The 18,238-nt window shown below is 35.9% G+C and overlaps 1 protein-coding gene across 1 annotated transcript in view; it reads left to right on the forward strand.

Moving 5' to 3' along the window:
- The window catches only part of LOC127101651 (uncharacterized), a 40,732-nt gene extending 25,507 nt beyond the window's left edge, over positions 1 to 15,225 (forward strand). Inside the window, exon 3 of the mRNA XM_051039123.1 lies at positions 14,697 to 15,225. Within this exon, the coding sequence (XP_050895080.1) occupies positions 14,697 to 15,225 (529 nt within the window). The remainder of the gene's footprint in view (positions 1 to 14,696) is intronic.
- Positions 15,226 to 18,238: the final 3,013 nt, after the last annotated feature.

The following is an 18,238-nucleotide window of genomic DNA, read 5'->3' on the forward strand; positions in this document are numbered from 1 at the left end:
ATGTCACTAACTCTTTTTGTTTTGAAGCTCAAGTAATCATGTGATCCCCTGCTCCTAGGAGGCTCCTATGCTCAATGAAGTGGCTAGATGGAAATGAGAACAAGCATGAAAATGGTTCATAAAGCTCCCAATCATCATGTATGTCTCCCAAATATCTCAATTCTCCAATTTTATCAAGATAACCCAAAGGGCTTAGGGATTGCTTCTTAAGGAAACCCTAATCCAGCTGTGTATTGAATGTGCCTTGCTCATGAAGCAACCTCAACCTATGATAAAATTTAATCAAGGGAAGTTATTTCACTCATTATTTTATGCATATTTGAGCCTATTTGAGTATCCTCAATCATTCATTCATCAAGATTTGAAGTTTGGCCTTGAGAAGTTGACCAGTCAAGTCATCTAACTAAACTGAGGATCACTAAGATATACCTTTTGATGTGTTTGTCAAATGAAGATGACCCCAAGAGACAAAATGTTATTAAGAACCATATGAACAACCTTTATGTTCATCAAAAATCCATTTGAAACTTCGAAGGTCATCATTCATTTCAAAACATTATAGGTCATTTTGATTGAAACCCTAATTTTGGGTCAACTTCCCAAGGACCTAACTTACTTATTTTTTATGATTTTTAGGTGAGACCAATTGTATTGGAAATATTAAAATGTCTAATTCAAATTTTATGTTGGACAAAATTTCATAGTCCTAAAAGAAACACATGTGATGATACAAAATATTATAGGTCACTTTGGACCAAAACCATTGAATTTGAAAAATGTCCAATTTCAAGTGCCCATAACTTTCTCATTAAAAATCCAAATGATGCAAACTTTAAATCAATATTGATCATCTTTAAAAGATCTACAACTTTGATGTTGGAGGTTTTTCCATTTGAGGCGTGAATCACTGAAACATCAGGGCTTGAAGTTGATCACTTTTGGTAAAAAAATTCAAAGGGAACCTAGACATGTTTTGTACCTCAAACTTCAAAGCCAGTTTTCATAATTTTCCAAACTCCAAATGGATTTTTTCCCAACATAGCTTTTGTTCCTTATGTCAAGAGCTTTGCAACCATTTCTCACATGACCATGTTTGGATTCTCCATGTGGGATTTTTGAAGGGCTTAATGTTTATGATCAATTATGCAATTCACTTTGTAACTTGATGTGCAAGCAAATACCAGGCCTTGTGCATGTCCAATTCACTCCAAAATGATCCCAGCATGCAATTCCATTCAATTTTGGGCCTCACATGCGCCTGTACAGGCCCATGCATGGAGGATCCAAAATTCATGCACACGAGCATTACACCTTCTTGAATCAAGCTCAGCTATCAATACATGTGCTTCCTCATTCAAAATTTAACCTCAAGGTGATCTGGAACGCTGTTGAAGTGAAAACCCAACCTCACACAAAGGAATTTCAGTTTTCATTTTTCAAATTCAAGCTTGAATTTCAACATCATTAGTTGATCTTCAAGTCTTAATTCCTTGACCTTGCATCATCATCACATCTCCAGATCAAAATTGGATCAAGAACTTGAGCAAATCGTGTTGTTCAAAGCTTCATTTCAGAGGTATATCACTCAACTGTTTTGATCTGGATCTTGCCATACAATGTGAATTGCTTGAGTTTGAACTGTTTTCTGATGTCCTCGAGCAAGAGGCAGGCCAATGGTGGTCTTAATTTCATGAATCGTGCCATTTTAGTTTGTGCACCTTGATTTTCAAGCTCTAATTTCTCATTAAATAAAAACATTGAGGAAGATCCAAGGTTACAGGGGTGATGTACATCAGCCCGGCTTCATTTTGGTACCATTGTTTTTCATTTTCATTAAGTTTGAAAAACCTGCGCGTGGTGGCCGGAGTTTGTTCTCTGGCCAGAGAAGATGGTGGTTTCCACCACCATCCCCACGTGGATGCTTCAGATCCCTTGGATCTCTTTCAAATGTTATAATCCTGGTCATGTGTTATGTTGACTTGTTTTAATTACACATGTTGCGTGCTTGACCAAGGACCATGGTGTATCTGCGCCTCTGCGCCTTTGGATATGAGCCACGTCATTTAATGAACTCATCCAAGCACCCTGGATTTTTGATATTTTCTTATTTCTGTTTTAATTTCTTTTAATTCCTTTTATTCTGAGACCAACACCAAAATTTTTCTTGAAAAATCTAGTTTCATATTCTGATTTCTAATTATTTTTGGGACTTAATTTAATATTTTTTGTGAATTATTTTGTTTTTAATAGTTTTTAATTCATTTTAAATACTTTTTGATATCTGAAAAAACCCAAAAATGTTTTCTTAACACATATGAATCATGATAAGTCAATGTAAAATAGTCTCATCAATTTCTTAATTGATTTGAGATTTATTTGAGATTTTAATTCATTTATGTTATTTTTCATTGTTTTTAATTGATTTAAAATAGTTTTTGATTACAAAAATTGTTAAAAAAATTTGTCAAACCTTGTTTGACGATGTTAGACCTATGAAAATTTAATTGGACTTGTTTAAGTTGATTTGATTTGAACTTGAGGTTTGACCATATTTTGTCCATTTTAATTTTGCATTTATGTTAATTTTAAAAATACCAAAAAATATGTTTGACTTTGTTGACTTCTAATATTCATTTCTCTTCTATTTACCATTGGTTGATGATGATTTGATTCACTTTTGACTAATTGTGTTTGACGTTTGAATTATCTTTCCATTCCATTTTCATCTTCATCTTCACTTCTTTTTATTTTGGCCAATGAGTTAATGTCTTATGGTTGGCCTTGACATATGAGAGGTTTAACCTTCTTTGATCCAAATCAAACTCAACTTAATCCATGATCAAGTGAGTTGCTTTGTGTCCAAGATAGGTTGCTTCTTAGTCAAGCAAAAAGCCTAAAGTCCATACATGGCCTTCCTCTTTTCTTTTGGCATGGCAAGTTTTAGGAGCTTGGTTTACTAGTCATGGTCTCTAACTTGTGTTTATTTGCCTATAGTTTTATTGACCGGCCTCAGATAGGTGTGACTACTATATTAGTCCACTTACGATTGCTTAACATAACGTTAAATTGTCTTATGACACACTAACATAACCACTAATTAATAACTTTAATTTGAGCATTTAATTTCTTGCAATTTACTTTAATGCACTTTATTTCTTGCTCATTTATTCATATTGCCTTTTCACTTTGCTCACTTGAGCACATATTTTATGCTTATGTCATTTTCCTTTTGTTCATTTGAGCTCATTATTGTATATAAATATATTGTTGCTTTGTGTTTGTTTTGTCTTTATTTGTGTGAACCCAATGCAAAGAGGAGAAAGGACTTAGAATTAGGAATTTACCAATGCTTAAAGGAGTTCAAGAGCAACTAGGCCTCATGCCTTTAGAATGCTAAATTGGTTGAAGAGCAACTAGGCCTCATGCCTTTAGAATGCCTAAATCTTAAAGTTGACTTCAAAGGACCCCAAATCTAAACTCATTCTTTGTCCATTCCTCTTATTGTGTTGTTAAATTTTTAATGTTTTTTCTTGTATGATAGGGATTCCATCTTGAGATAGTAAGAAGGACCATTGTCATGAGTAGCCAAGTTATGAGAGACACCTTGAATGTATATTGGTTTTGATTGCTTGTTGCTTGCTAAGTCCAAAGGAAAGGAGCATCTTGAATCATCTCTATGATTTCAAGAAAAGGAACTCCAAGGGTTTTAACTTTTCTCTTATCTTTGTATGCTTTAGGACTAACCCTTCTCTTCTTCTCTCCACTCTAAACCAAGCCAAACTCATTTTGTGCAAACTTTGACATTGTTTTCAAACTAGAAACTTAGTCCTTATGCCTTTGACTTTTCAAAATCTTTTCATCAGTACTTATTATGAATGAATCTTAATCATACTTTGACTTCATTTTGTAAATACTCCTAACTTGTAAATACAACTCACTTCAAGTTTTTTAGTGGTTCCAATGGCCACCTTTGTTAAAACATTTTCATAAACATTAGCCATAGGTTTGAGTTATCATAGTGGTTGATGTAAACCTCACCTTATCCTTAGTGATTGGACTATAAGTCTTACATACTTATTATAGGGTTAACTCCTCACTAGTATGTTGAAGCTCTCCTCACATGGTGGATTGTTAGTTTAGGTTGAGTTTTCTCCCTTTGATAACAAAAGACCTTAAGGCTTTTGATCAAATCAATTTACCAATCTTTTGAAATTTTTTACCCCGAACTACGAGGTTTTGATCCTCCTTTGTGATGGTATGTAGGCAATGGGTTCATCCATTCAAACAACAAAATTGTAAATATAATCTATTCTCTTCTCATCCCTCCAATCATTTGCACAAATATTTTCACAAATACCAACCTACAACATATATTTTGCAAAAAGGGTTCCCTTAGAATACTAAGGATGTTTTGGGTGCGTAAAACCTTCCCATTTCATAACCACCCCCTTACCTAGATCACTGACATTTTTATTAGTTTTTGATTTGATAAAACTTCTTACTTGGTTTTTGTTCGCTTTTTAACCTTTCCTTTGGATAAATAAAAATGCGGTGGCGACTCTAATTGTATGTTTACTTTTGATTTAGTAAATAAATCTAAAGGTAACGAATACCCCGCAACAGTATTCAATGCTTGAGAAGACTTGTTGCGCATTGGCTTAGGCTGCTAAGCGTTTGCGTCAGTATATGTTGAATCATACCACTTGGTTGATATCCAAAATGGATCCAATCAAGTATATATTTGAGAAGCCTGCTTTAACTATGAGGATTGCCCGTTGGCAGATGTTGTCATCAGAGTATGATATCGAATACCGAGCTCAGAAAGCGATCAAAGGTAGTATCTTGGCTGACCATCTGGCTCATCAACCGATTAAAGATTACCAGTCAGTGCAGTATGATTTTCCCGATAAAGAGATTTTGTACTTGAAAATGAAAGTTTGTGATGAACCATTGCTTGAAGAAGGGACAGAACCTGGTTCCCGTTGGGGTATGGTATTTGATGGAGCTGTTAATCAATATGGAAATGGCATTGGGGCAGTGATTATTACTCCTCAAGGAACGCATCTACCATTTACAACTAGATTGACTTTCAAGTGTATAAATAACATGGCAGAATATGAAGCTTGCATTATGGGGCTTGAATAGGCCATGAATCTCAGAATCAAGTATTTGGATGTCTTTGGTGATTCAGCTTTGGTAGTGAATCAGATCAAAGGAGAGTGGGAGACAAACCAACCCGGTTTGATACCGTATAGAGATTATGCGAGGAGGATTTCAACTTTCTTTATAAAGGTTGAGTTTCATCATATCCCTCGAGATGAAAACCGGATGGCAGACGCTCTTGCAACACTGGCATCAATGATTATAGTGAAGTATTGGAATAAAGTCCCCAATTTATCTATGATGCGTCTTGATAGGCCAACTCATGTGTTTATGGTTGAAGATATCAAAGATGAGAAGCCATGGTATTACGACATCAAGTGTTTCTTCCAAAGTCAGATTTACCCGCCTGGGGCATCTTTGAAAGATAAGAAGACTTTGAGAAGATTAGCCGACAATTTCTACTTGAATGGTGATGTACTGTACAAGAGAAACTTTGACATGCTTTTGCTCAGATGCATGGATAGACACGAAGCAGACTTGTTGATGGCCGAAGTGCATGAAAGTTCCTTTGGTACTCATTCCAATGGACATGCAATGGCGAAGAAGATGTTGCGAGCAGGTTACTATTGGCTGACAATGGAATCTAACTGTTGCAAGTTTGTGAACAAGTGCCACAAGTGTCAAATCTATGCTGATAAGATTCATGTTCCTCCGACACTATTAAATGTTATTTATTCCCCATGGCCCTTCTCCATGTGGGGAATTGATATGATTGGGATGATTGAGCCCAAAGCTTCGAATGGACATCGTTTCATTTTGGTGGCAATTGACTACTTCACAAAATGGGTTGAAGCGACATCGTATGCAAATGTAACCAAGCAAGTTATTGTAAGGTTTATCAAGAATCAGATCATATGCCGTTATGGTGTGCCAAGTAAGATCATTACTGATAATGGATCGAACTTGAATAACAATATGGTGGAAGCTCTTTGTAAAGGCTTCAAGATTGCACATCATAATTCTTCTCCTTATAGACCAAAGATGAATGGGGATGTTGAAGTTGCAAATAAGAACATCAAGAAGATTATCCAAAAGATGGTTGTCACATATAAGGATTGGCATGAGATGATCCCATTTGTTTTGCATGGGTATCGTACATCTGTCCGCACTTCAACAGGGGCAACCCCTTTCTCTCTCGTGTATGGTATGGAAGCAGTGCTCCCCATAGAGGTTGAGATTCCTTCATTGCGTGTGCTCATGGATGCCAAGTTGACTGAAGCTGAATGGTGTCAAACCAGGTTTGATCAATTTAATTTTAATTGAAGAGAAGAGGTTAACTGCCATGTGTCATGGTCAGTTGTATCACCAAAGGATGAAGAAAACTTTTGATAAGAAGGTCAAACCTCGTGTGTTCAGAGAAGGTGACCTTGTGCTCAAGAAGATTTTATCGTTCAAGCCAGATTCTAGAGGAAAATGGACTCCCAATTATGAAGGTCCATATGTTGTCAAGAGAACCTTTTCAGGCAGTGCATTAATTCTTACAACTATAGATGGTGAAGAGTTCACTCGTCCTGTGAACGCAAATGCAGTCAAGAAATACTTCGCCTAAAAAAGAAAAGAACAACTCGCTAAGTTGAAAACCCGAAAGGGCGACTTAGGAAAAAATGAGCGTCTCGGTAGATTGAAAACCCGAAAGGGCGCTCCAGGCAAAAATTAGAGACATAAAAATAATAAATAATTTCCCGATAAGTTGAGTACCCCACCTTGGGGAAACTTATGCAAAAATTAGGGATTATGGCAAGTAACTGCATTTTGCTGATCTTCAATGATTGTGAAGACTTGTTTGAGCACAAGGGTTGACATCAAATCATCATCCCAGCAGCGGTCAAGAGCACAGTGGATATAAAGATTTGGTAGAAGGATTAATAGGATCATTTGTATTCAATGTAACCCTTTTCCATGAAAATTACCATTTTCATTTTTTGTAAAATCTATGGAGTCTTGTCATTTACAGACTACCATTCCAATAAATAAAGTTGAGCTTTTATCCAATTGTTTCTACTCTTATTTACTTTAGCCAATAATTTTAACTTTTATTATGATCATTTTTAAATTAAATTTTAAATCAAAATCAAATTTTCTTAAATATATAAAAGCAAAAACTTTTCCAAAGAAATTAACAAGAATATCAATAACATTTCAGTGAAAAGCAAGTCCTTACGTGTGAAGCATCTGAGGTTCCCCAAGCAGTAACTCTTCGGGTATCTCTAGGGATCAGTGTTGATTCATTTCCTCAGTAGAGTGCTCTTATCCTCAGCTAGTGGATTCAGTTCCCCGGTGGAGTGTTTGAGACACCAGTGGAGTTTCTTTCTGTTCCCCAGCTGAGTTGATTGATTCAAATCCCCAGCAGCGTGTCCTTGTCCCCAAGAGAGTTTCCGCCTACCCAACAGGGTTCGTTTTTCCTCAGCAGGTAGATCGTCATCAAAAGATGTTTGATCTCTTCCCAGTAGATAGCTTTGGTGTCTCCACCAATCGTCATATCTTTGCTCCCAGTCAGAGTTTCCTCCTGATTTTTGAGCGGCTTTTTTATTCTTCCCCGGTAGGGTTGTCTCCCATTTTTTGGTGTTGACCTAAAATTCCCTACAGTTTGGATGTTTCATTTCCTCAGCAGATCTCCTCCTTCCCCAACTAGGGTTGCCCTTGGATGTTGATCTCTTTGCTCTCCAGAAGTTTGTCTCCATGATTTGTAGATTGACCGAGTATTGTACTGGTGGTTCAATTTCTTTGCGACACCCCCGTATCCTTCATCATCGTTTTGTCAGCATAATCACCATATATACATATACATATACATTAATTCATGATTTGCATATCCTGCATCTGCATATTTGATTTGTTTGAGATTTTCATTCTTTGTTATGACGATTCTTTATCCCCATATCAAATTTATTATCTGTCCTCTTTCAATTATAGAGTGTCAACCCCTAAGAAGAAAAGACTCTAACCTTTCTCTGTTTCCCCACTGAGTTTGTTTCCTCGTGGATGATTGTTATTTCAGTTTCCTCTCCAACAAATTTTCTGGATGGAATTACTCCCCTTGAGTTATGTTCTCATTGGGTTGAGTCTTGATTGATTGTTCTTTCTAGCTCTTACCTAGATAGATATTTTGGTCCCCTAAGAGTCGATTACCCAGTAACTGGTAATATTCTTCTTAGTTTGTGGTTTGTTACTTCTTGCCCAGTATCCGGCAAAAGTACCCTTTTTTTCCTCAGCAGTATCCCTAGTGGATCTTTTCTTCGAAAAGTATATCCTTGATATGTTCATCCTAACCAGTGATGGAGATCTTTTCTTCCCCAGTGGAGTCTATCCTTGATATGTTAACTTTAACCAGTGACAGATATTCTCTTCTTTGGTATTCTACCCAGTAAAAGGGTAGTTGTAATCCATATTTTGGTTTCTTAGAGAGTTAATCCTTGATATGTTCATCTTAATAGATGACGGTTTTCTTCTCCTTGTTGGTCTTCTACCCAGTAACTTGTAATTGTAAATCCTATTGTTCCCCTTTAGTGGAGTCTATCCTTGATATGTTCACCCTAACCGGTGACGGATTTTCTCTTCTTTGGTATTCCATCCAGTAATTGATAGATGTAATCCCTATTTTCTCCCCTTTCAGAGTCTATCCTTGATATGTTCACTTTAATCGGTGAAGGATTTTCTCGTTGCTTAGTCTTCTACCCAGTAACCGGTATTTGTAAATCCTGCTTTGTCCCCTCGCAGAGTGAATCCTTTGTATGTTCATCCTAACCGGTGACAGATTTTTCTCTTCGATGGTATTGTATCCAGTAACTAATAGATGTAATCCCTATTTTTGCTCCCCTTTTATAGTCAATCCTTGATATGTTCATCTTAACCAGTGACAGATTTTCTCTTTGATTGGTCTTCTACCCAGTAACCGATAGTTATAAATCCTATTGTGTCCCCTCGCAGAGTTTATCCTTGATTTGTTCATCCTAACCAGTGACGGAGTTTTCTCTTCGAAGGTTTTCTATCTAGTTTTCGATAGATGTAATTCCTCCCTTTTTGTTCAGTTGGTATATCCTTCATATGTTCATCCTAACCGATGACGGGTATCCTCCTTGGCATTTCCAGGCAAGTCTATCCTTGATATGTTCATCCTAACCGATGACGGATTTTCTTCCCTGTTGAGTTTATCCTTGATATGTTCATCCTAACCGATGACGGATACTCTCACCCTTGGTCTTCTGCCCAATAACTGGTAGTTGTAAATCCTATTTTCTGCAGTTTTCCCAGCAAGGCTATTCTTACCCAGTAACCGGTAATGGATACTTCCTCCTGGCTTTTCCTCAGCGAGTCATCCTTGATATGTTCATCCTAACCGATGACGGATGTTCTCTCTGTCAGATCTTTATTATCTTCTTACCCAGTAACAGGTAATAGGTCATAGATTTCTACTCCTCCTGTGTTGAAGTGTAGCGCTTCCCCGACCGAGTCGAGAGTGCATTTCCTTAGTGAAATCACTTTTCCCTGCACGAGTCGAGTATTTCAGTTTTATCCTGACTTATTCGTATCCCTTGTAGATGATGTTTGTTTCCCCGGCTGAGTCTTTCCATTTTTAAATGGATCCCCTCGAGTTCCCCAGTAATTTTAAGTTGTAGCCTGGCCTACGCATAACTCCTTTTATCCCCCAGAGTCTCTGTCTCCCCAGTGAGTTTTCCTTATGGAATGCATTATGCTACTGTGGACTTTCGGTTTATCTGATTTCTTTTCCTTTGTGGAAATATTTCCCCACAGAGCATTTACTTTTGCATTCATATCATTTGCATCATGAGGTCTCTTAGGGACCAAAATTCGTTTCTCTATGTTGTTATTTAAGCCCATTCTACTGAGTCGAGCCAAAGATTTTAACCTTCACCTCCTCAGTTAGAATGTCCTTAAATAGGGGAAGCTGTAAGACCCCAATTTTGACCCTAAGATCCCTCATGAAATTTAATCACAAGCATTAGCATTGGGATCATACCCTTGCATCCTCCTTACCCCTCATTCATTGGGTTTGTTCTGGGAGAGATCACCAAGCACTTTGTGATTATATCATACTTGTATTTTATCATTTTACTAACCCAAAATACCAAAAATATGCCTTTGTATCTATCTGACTCTTTTGTAGGTAAGGGACATGATCTCCTTGATTCATTGATCACATCTAGGGTTTGAGACCCTCATGAACAAAAAGCACAACCAAGAATTGATTCAAGAATTCTTATGAACATCATATATGAGTCCTAATGTTCTCTACATGATATATTGATCAAGTTTTGTTCAAGAGTTTGAAGGTGATTTGCCTTGGAAACCCTAGTTTGACTAGGTATCTTGAGTAACTTCTCCAACAAGCTATCTCACCTATTGATCAATAAAGTCAATAGAATAGGAAGTTAGCAAGTTGGTCGATGGTGGTTGGCCAGATGAATTCATCTAATCAAAATTGGGTCTCCCTAGACCCTATCTCCTACAATTTTCACCATATGAAAATGATTCCAAGAGAAAACTTATTGTAAATTACATTATAAACAACGTTAATGTTGGGACCTAGAGCTAGTTTTTCTTGGAAAATCATTTTCTATGTTGAAACATTATAGGTCATTTTGTCTAAACCCTAATTTGAAAGTCAACTTCCCAAGGCCATAACTTGCTCAATTTTTATGATATGAAAGATTTCCAAGTTGCACAATCAAATTCAATGTGTCTAATTCAACTTTGATGTTTAGAGTGGGAGCTAATTCAACTTCTTTGAACATGTGATATGAGGCTACATTATAGGTCATTTTTTAGCTATATCATTGATCAAGTGATTTTGCCAAACTTCAAAAATGCATAACTTTATCATTTCAAATCCAAATGACATGAAATTGGTTACAATTTTGAAGTTCTTTGAGAGAGATACAAGTTTTATGAAGACACTTTTCTCATTTGAAGCTCCTATAAAAAGTTAAGCAAGGTGGAATATTGAGACATATGGTCTGACACTTAGAAAAATTTTGATATGTCAAATTTTTCCAAACTTCCACCTCAAATATCTCCAAGTTCCAAGCTCCAACTGAAAAAGTGATTAACATCAAACTTGTTCCTCTTGATCTCACCTTTCCAAAGAGCTAAAATTCATGCATTTTGGAAGAGAAATGCATAGGCTGCACATGGCTTAAACATGTTGGTATTATGTGGCATGGATCAAACTTCAAATGACAATGCTCAATTGCCTTGCAATCCAATCCATTTCCAAAGCATCTGAACTTCATTTTGGACTTTCAAACAATCATTTCATGGGCCTATGCGTGCCCATGCACCATGGTTTCATCATTTGCCAATTTTGGAAAGTGAAAGTGAGTGTGGAAATATCATCCAATTTCCCTATAAATTGAAGCCCTTATGCTAAAAATGAACACACACATTGCGCCAGCTTTAAATCCCCATTGCAAACCCTTCACATTAAGAGGATAAACCTAAAAAATTCAGTTGAATTTGAGCTTGAATCTCCACTGTTTTGGAATTCAATTCTCCAGGAGTGCATTGATTCTAAGCATTTTCATTCCTCTTCTGCAAGCAATTGAAGTGAAGCAAAGCATGATTCAGATAAAGATCTAGCAAGCTCAGACCCTCATTGAAGGTAATTTGCAGAAAATTTGAACTCTTCTATTCTCCTTGTTTCTTGCTCAATTCCATTGATTCTTGTGTTGTCTGAAGTCCTATCAATGGAGGGAAGGTGAAATCGAAGCAACTCAGATCATGAACCTCATTTTTCAATTCCACATATCTCTCAATATAGTTGGAATTGGAAGAAATGGAGGTGATATTCGTGCTCAATGATGTTTTCTCTTTAAAATCATATCCATGTTTGAAATTTTGGTGATGGCTCATGATGACCAGTCTGGCGAAGCTCGCCGGAGAAGACAACCAGAGCTCTGGCTCCGGTAATGATGTGTCTTTGGTGTAAACCGTGTGAACCAACCTCCACGTTTTAATCTCAGCCATTCCTTTTGATTACTCATGTTACAGCGTGCTTGACTAAGGTGTTGGTGGAACGTGCGTTGCGGATCATCAGATCTGCCACCTCAATTAATGAGGGAGATCTGATGGTCCACGTATTTTAGCACTTTCTGAATTTCCATTTAATTCCATTTTCTTCAATAATTCATAATAAATTTATTATTGATCCAAAAAATATGGGTCTTTCACCAAAAAAATTCAAATGTTTTTCTCTTTCATATTCTGAATTCAAATTATTTTTTGGATCATTATTAATATTTTTCATGAATTAATTGATTTTTCATTTGTTTTTAATTGTTTAAAAATATTTTTAAGTTTCGAAAAATTATGAATTTTTTTATCCAAGGTCCTTTGACCTTGTTTGACCTATGATAAATCACATGGCCATATATTTGTTGTTTTGATGTGATTTTAGGATTTGGACAAAACATATTTGAATTTAATGCATTATTTTAATATTTTTAATTGAATAAATGCCATTTTAATTATGTTGACCATTTGGATTGACTTATTTGAGTTTCTCATTTGTTTTTGGGCCTTGGTCAGGGTTGATTTGACTTTGTCAAGTTAATATTATTGGATTTAGGGGATTGATGGAATGTACATTCCATCTCCCAAAATGAATGAATAATATTAATTTGGTAAAAGTCCTCCTTTGACCAATTTGTGATCTCATTCATTCCTTTCCCTCTTCATCTAATTCCCATTCATTCATTCATTCATTTTCAATTGGCCAATGACATCTCAAAGTCCTAATGCTAGTTGATTGAAAGATTAACATGAGTATGGATGAGATTAGGCCACATCTTTTGCATATTTTTGTGTGTGGTATGTTTAATGAGCATAGTTCTTAATACTATGTCTCCAACATGCATTAACACCAAAAGTTTATTGCCCGACCTCAAATAGTTGTGACTTCTACATAAGTCCAATTACGATTGCTTAACATAGCACTAAATTTGTGACACAAAAGGCATAAGCATTCTAGTTAGTGAGATTGTAAGTCTCCCCTCTTCCATGGTATTGTGTGGAAACTTGGCCTTCTTTCCTTCCTTTGGGAGATCTTTTGGTTCAAGGATCCATGCTTGTGGAAATTGGTTGAGTGTTCTCCCAAGAATGTCTTGAAATTAAAAAAAAAGCAAAACAAAACTAACTATTAACTTACTAACCACTAACTTTTACTTTCAAGCTTTTACTTTTAATGCAATTTACTTTTAGTGTTCTATTATCATTTGTCATTGTACATATCATTCTAATTGTTTATGTTTATGCAATTTTCACTTTGTCCACTTGCACCATATTGTGTGATATACTTTGTTGCTTTGTTTGTTTGATTGGTCTTTGACCATTAATGCACATAATAATAACAAAAACCCTAAAAGACTGTGAGTGGACTGTTGATTTGATCTTGCCCAATTAGACTTAGAACTTAGGCAACATTCCTTTGCTAATGGACTTGGCCAATGCAAATTTGTTGAAGAACCAAGAGCTTCCAAGTTTGAATTCATTTGATACATCATTCAAGATCTCTCCAAATTCATCTACAACATTGATCATTGTTAAGCTGTTATGTGGAACTTGTGACTTGTGGAACTCATCTGCTATATAGGCTATTTTGAAGAAGATCATGAAATTGATAAGCTTGGATGACGCCATATTTATTTGATGCATTTGCTATTCAAGATTGATATAATTGTACATATGTTTGTTGCTTGATTCTAAAAAGTCCAAGGGAATTCTGGGTTTCTATTGACATACTTGTCTATTGGATTGCTCCCATTTGGTCAGATCTTTTCAACTTTAAACTTTTAAATTTTTGTGCATAGGGTAGTCTCTTCATCTTCTCCCCACTTCTTTAATTTAAAAATCTCTCCATCCATTTTCAAAACCTTCTTTGTGTGAACTATTTTGTTCTAAACTTTGACCACTTTTGCAAAAGGTAGAAACTTTGGCCTTCTGCCATTGCATTTTCAAACTTATCTTCTTAAATAAAACTTGTAAATGGACTTAACTATACTTGACCTAAACTTTCAAAAAACCAAAAAGAACTAACTCATTCAAACCATTTTAGGCCTTTGTGCCTTTCAAGCTTAATTTTTGTTAAAACCAATATACTTACTTTGAAATTTCTAACACGAACTACGAGGTTTTGATCCCTCATTTTTACGTTGGTTCGTAGGCACAAGACCGAAGGTCTTGTCAAACACAAAAATATAATTAGTGAATTCTTTTCTCATCCCCCCATTCTATTTGTTTGTAAACATCACTTTCTACAAAATACATATGCACACAAAAAGGGCTCCCTAGGAGTATCTAGGACACTTTGGGTGCTAACACCTTCCCTCTATGTAACCAACCCCCTTACCTGTGATCTCTGATTTTTATTAGTTTTTATTTGAAAACTTCTTACTATTTCGGTTTTGTTCGTACTTTTTCCCTTTTCCCTTGGAAAAAAAATAAAAGCACGGTGGCGACTCTTGTTAGTTGATCTCTAGCTTGTCAATAGCTTAATGATCATGAATTTTCCACTACAGTCTGGACAGAAGAAGAAGAAAGGTTTTGGAAAAGGACAAAAGGCCTAATAAGAATTTTCCTAAAGGCAAGAAAGGGCTGATGGCTACATGGGATGACTCAGAATCCCAAGAAGAAGATTATGACGAAGAAAAAGAGAATGTTGCATTTAGGGAAACTACATATGATCTAGAAGGTTATGAAGAACCAAAAGACAAGGTGTTGATAGAATTAGAATCAAGCTCCGATTTTGAAGAGGTATTTTCTAACCTATCTCGTTCTGGTCTTGAATGTTGTCTTTCTGAATTGCTGGAAAGGTACCAAAGTCTTCAGAGTAAGTACAAGGACCTTAAACAAGTCCAAGTAGCTACTTCTGAAACTCGTAGTGAGCTTGAGAAATATATTTCCTCTCTAAATGAAAAATTATTTTCTTTAGAAATTAACAACTTTGCTCTGAAAAGCAGAATTTCAAAACTAGAGGAGGAAGTAGTCTCAGAAGCTTCTGGTATTGATTACGTCATTAGATATGAAGAGCATTCCAGTACTTTCTAGCTAAAAGCATAGGTAAAAGTAAAATGTCTTATTTAATCTATGGAGTTAGCATAAATGGCAAGAAAAGTTTAGGTTGTATAGAAACTATAAAACCTGACGAAAGTCAGAAGGTGAAACCAAAACCTCTCTATGTGCATTTTCGTTCCTGCTGGCATTGAGCTTGATATTTCTGCACAGACACAGACACACACAAAGGGTAAGAACTCAGTTCTAAAACCTAAGTATCATGCATAGATTCCCCATGATTATCCTTCTAAACAAATACCCAAAGTTGTAAGAAACTTTGGGAAAACTAACAAGAAATGACCCAGAAAGTGGGTACCTAAGGATAAAACAATTTATGTTACAAACATCCTTAGCAGCTCAGCTGAAACACCAGTCATGGTACCTGGACAGTGGATACTTGTGACATATGACGGGTGAAAGGTATATGTTCTATGATTTGGAACTGAAGCCTGGAGGCTTTAGTGGTCTCGGAGGAAACCAGAAAGGAAAGAACCTAGGCTCTTGAACTATTGGTGATGGTAAACCTCCTTCTATTACTAATGTTCTTTTAGTTAATGGTCTGATGCATAACCTATTTTCTATTAGTAAGCTTTGTGACAATGGTTTTGATATCATTTTTAATCAAAACTCTTGTAAGGATGTTAGCCAGAAAGGTGGTACAGTCCTTTTTAATTAGACGAGAAAGAACAACATTTATAAAATTGGACTATCTGATCTTGAGGATAAAAATGTAAAATGTCTAATGTTTGTTAATGAAGAGCAATGGGTATGGCACATACATTTGGACCATGTTAGCATGAGAAGGATTTATTAGATAAATATGCTTGGATTTGTCATAGGCTTACCCAACCTAAAGTTCGCTTCAGATGCTCTTTGTGAAGCATTCTAGAAAGGCAAGTTTTCTAAAACATCCTTTAAAGCGAAAACTGTGGTTTCTACCTCTAGACCGTTAGAACTTCTACACATTGATTTGTTTGGACCAGTGAAAACTACCTCTATCAATGGAAAGAAGTGTGGATTGGTCATTGATGATGACTATAGTCGATAGATATGGGTAAAGTTCTTGAAACACAAGGATGAGCCACATTTTGTGTTCTCTACTTTCTGCTCACTAGTGCAAACAGTAATGAACTGCAAAATAGTCAGAATCAGAAGTGATCATGGTGGCGAATTTGAAAATAAACAATTTGAAAATCTTTTTGATGCAAATGGCATCTCCCATGATTTCTCATGTCCTAGAACTCCATAATAAAATAGGGTTGTAGAAAGGAAGAATATGACTTTGTAATAAATGGCTCACACCATGAATCACAAAACTGACATGGCTAAGCATTTATGGGAGGAAGCAGTTAACACAGTTTGTTACATTCAGAGCAAGGTTTCTATTAGACCTAATCTGGGTAAGACTCCCTATGAATTGTGGAAGAACAGAAAGCCCAACATTTCTTACTTTCACCCTTTTGGTTGTGAGGGTTTTATGTTGAACACTAAAGAGAATCTTGAGAAACTTGATTCTAAAGCATATAAGTGTTTATTGTTAGGATATTCTGAACGCTCCAGTCAAAACTAGATCTTCATTCAAACCTTAGTAAAAGACTCTTCTAGGTTGGGTATCTCTGATAGAACCCACATCTATTGATGAAGCTCTTATGGATAATGAATGGATTTTGTCTATGTAAGAAGAACTTAATCAATTCACCAAAAATGATGTTTGGGATCTTGTTCAGAAACCAAAGGGTTTCCATGTTATTGGAATTATATGGGTATTTAGAAACAAGCTCAATGAGAAGGGTGAAGTTGTTAGAAACAAGGCTCGGCTGGTAGCACAAGGTTATAATCAGCAAGAAGGTATAGACTATACAGAAGCCTTTGCTCCATTTGATATGTTAGAGTCTATTCATCTTTTAATTTCGTTTGCAGTCAATCATAACATCATCCTTTATCAGATGGATGTTAAGAGTGCATTCTTAAATGTATATATTTCTGAAGAAGTATATGTGCACTAACCTCCTGGTTTTGAAGGCTCTCAAAATCCTGACTTTGTTTTTAAACTGAAAAAAAAACATTATATGGTCTGGAACAAGCTCATAGAGCTTGGTATGATAGACTAAGTGACTCCCTTTTGGAAAATAATTTTACTAGAGGGAAAGTGGATACAAATCTCTTTTGCAAAACCTTCGAGAATGATATTTTGGTTGTGAAAATTTATGTTGATGATATTATTTTTGGTTTTACTAATGCTTCGTTGTGCAAGGATTTTGCTAAGTCAATGCCGACAGAATTTGAAATGACTCTGATGGGGGAACTCAAGTCCTTCCTGGGAATCCAGATTGATCAACGTTCAAAAGGAAAGTACAATCATAAGATCAAATATACAAGGGAACTTTTGAAGAAGTTTAACTTGTCAGAATGCAAGCAAGAAAAGACTCCAATGCATCCTACATGTATTATGGAGAAATAAGAGGTAAGCAGTAAGGTAAATCAGAAGCTATTCAGAGGTATGATAGGCTCTCTCATTTATCTAACCACTTCTAGACTTGATATTTTATTCAGTGTCTACTTATGTGCTCTCTTCCAATCAGATCTTAAGGAAACTCACTTAGGTGTTGTTAAGAGAATCTTTAGGTATCTGAAAGGTATTACTAACCTTGGTTTGTTTTATAGAAAATTAAGTGAACACAAATTAGTAAGATATTGTGATGTTGACTACGCTGGAGACAAAATATAAAGGAAAAGAACTTTTGGAAGTTGTCAATTTCTAGGAGACAATCTGATCTCATGGTCCAACAAGAGACAATCAACAATTGTGCTTTCAACAACCGAAGCTGAATATATTGCAGCTTCTGGATGCAGCACTCAGATACTCTGGATGAAGAGTCATCTAGAAGATTATAAGATATATGAGATTAATATTCCTAGTCTCTGTAATAATACTTCTGCTATCTGTTTACATGAGAATCCTATCTTGCATTCTAGGGCTAAGCATATTGAAATTAAACATCACTTT

The sequence above is a fragment of the Lathyrus oleraceus genome, chromosome 1 (assembly GCF_024323335.1).
Source record: "Lathyrus oleraceus cultivar Zhongwan6 chromosome 1, CAAS_Psat_ZW6_1.0, whole genome shotgun sequence".
In the NCBI taxonomy this organism is placed as follows: Eukaryota; Viridiplantae; Streptophyta; class Magnoliopsida; order Fabales; family Fabaceae; genus Lathyrus; species Lathyrus oleraceus.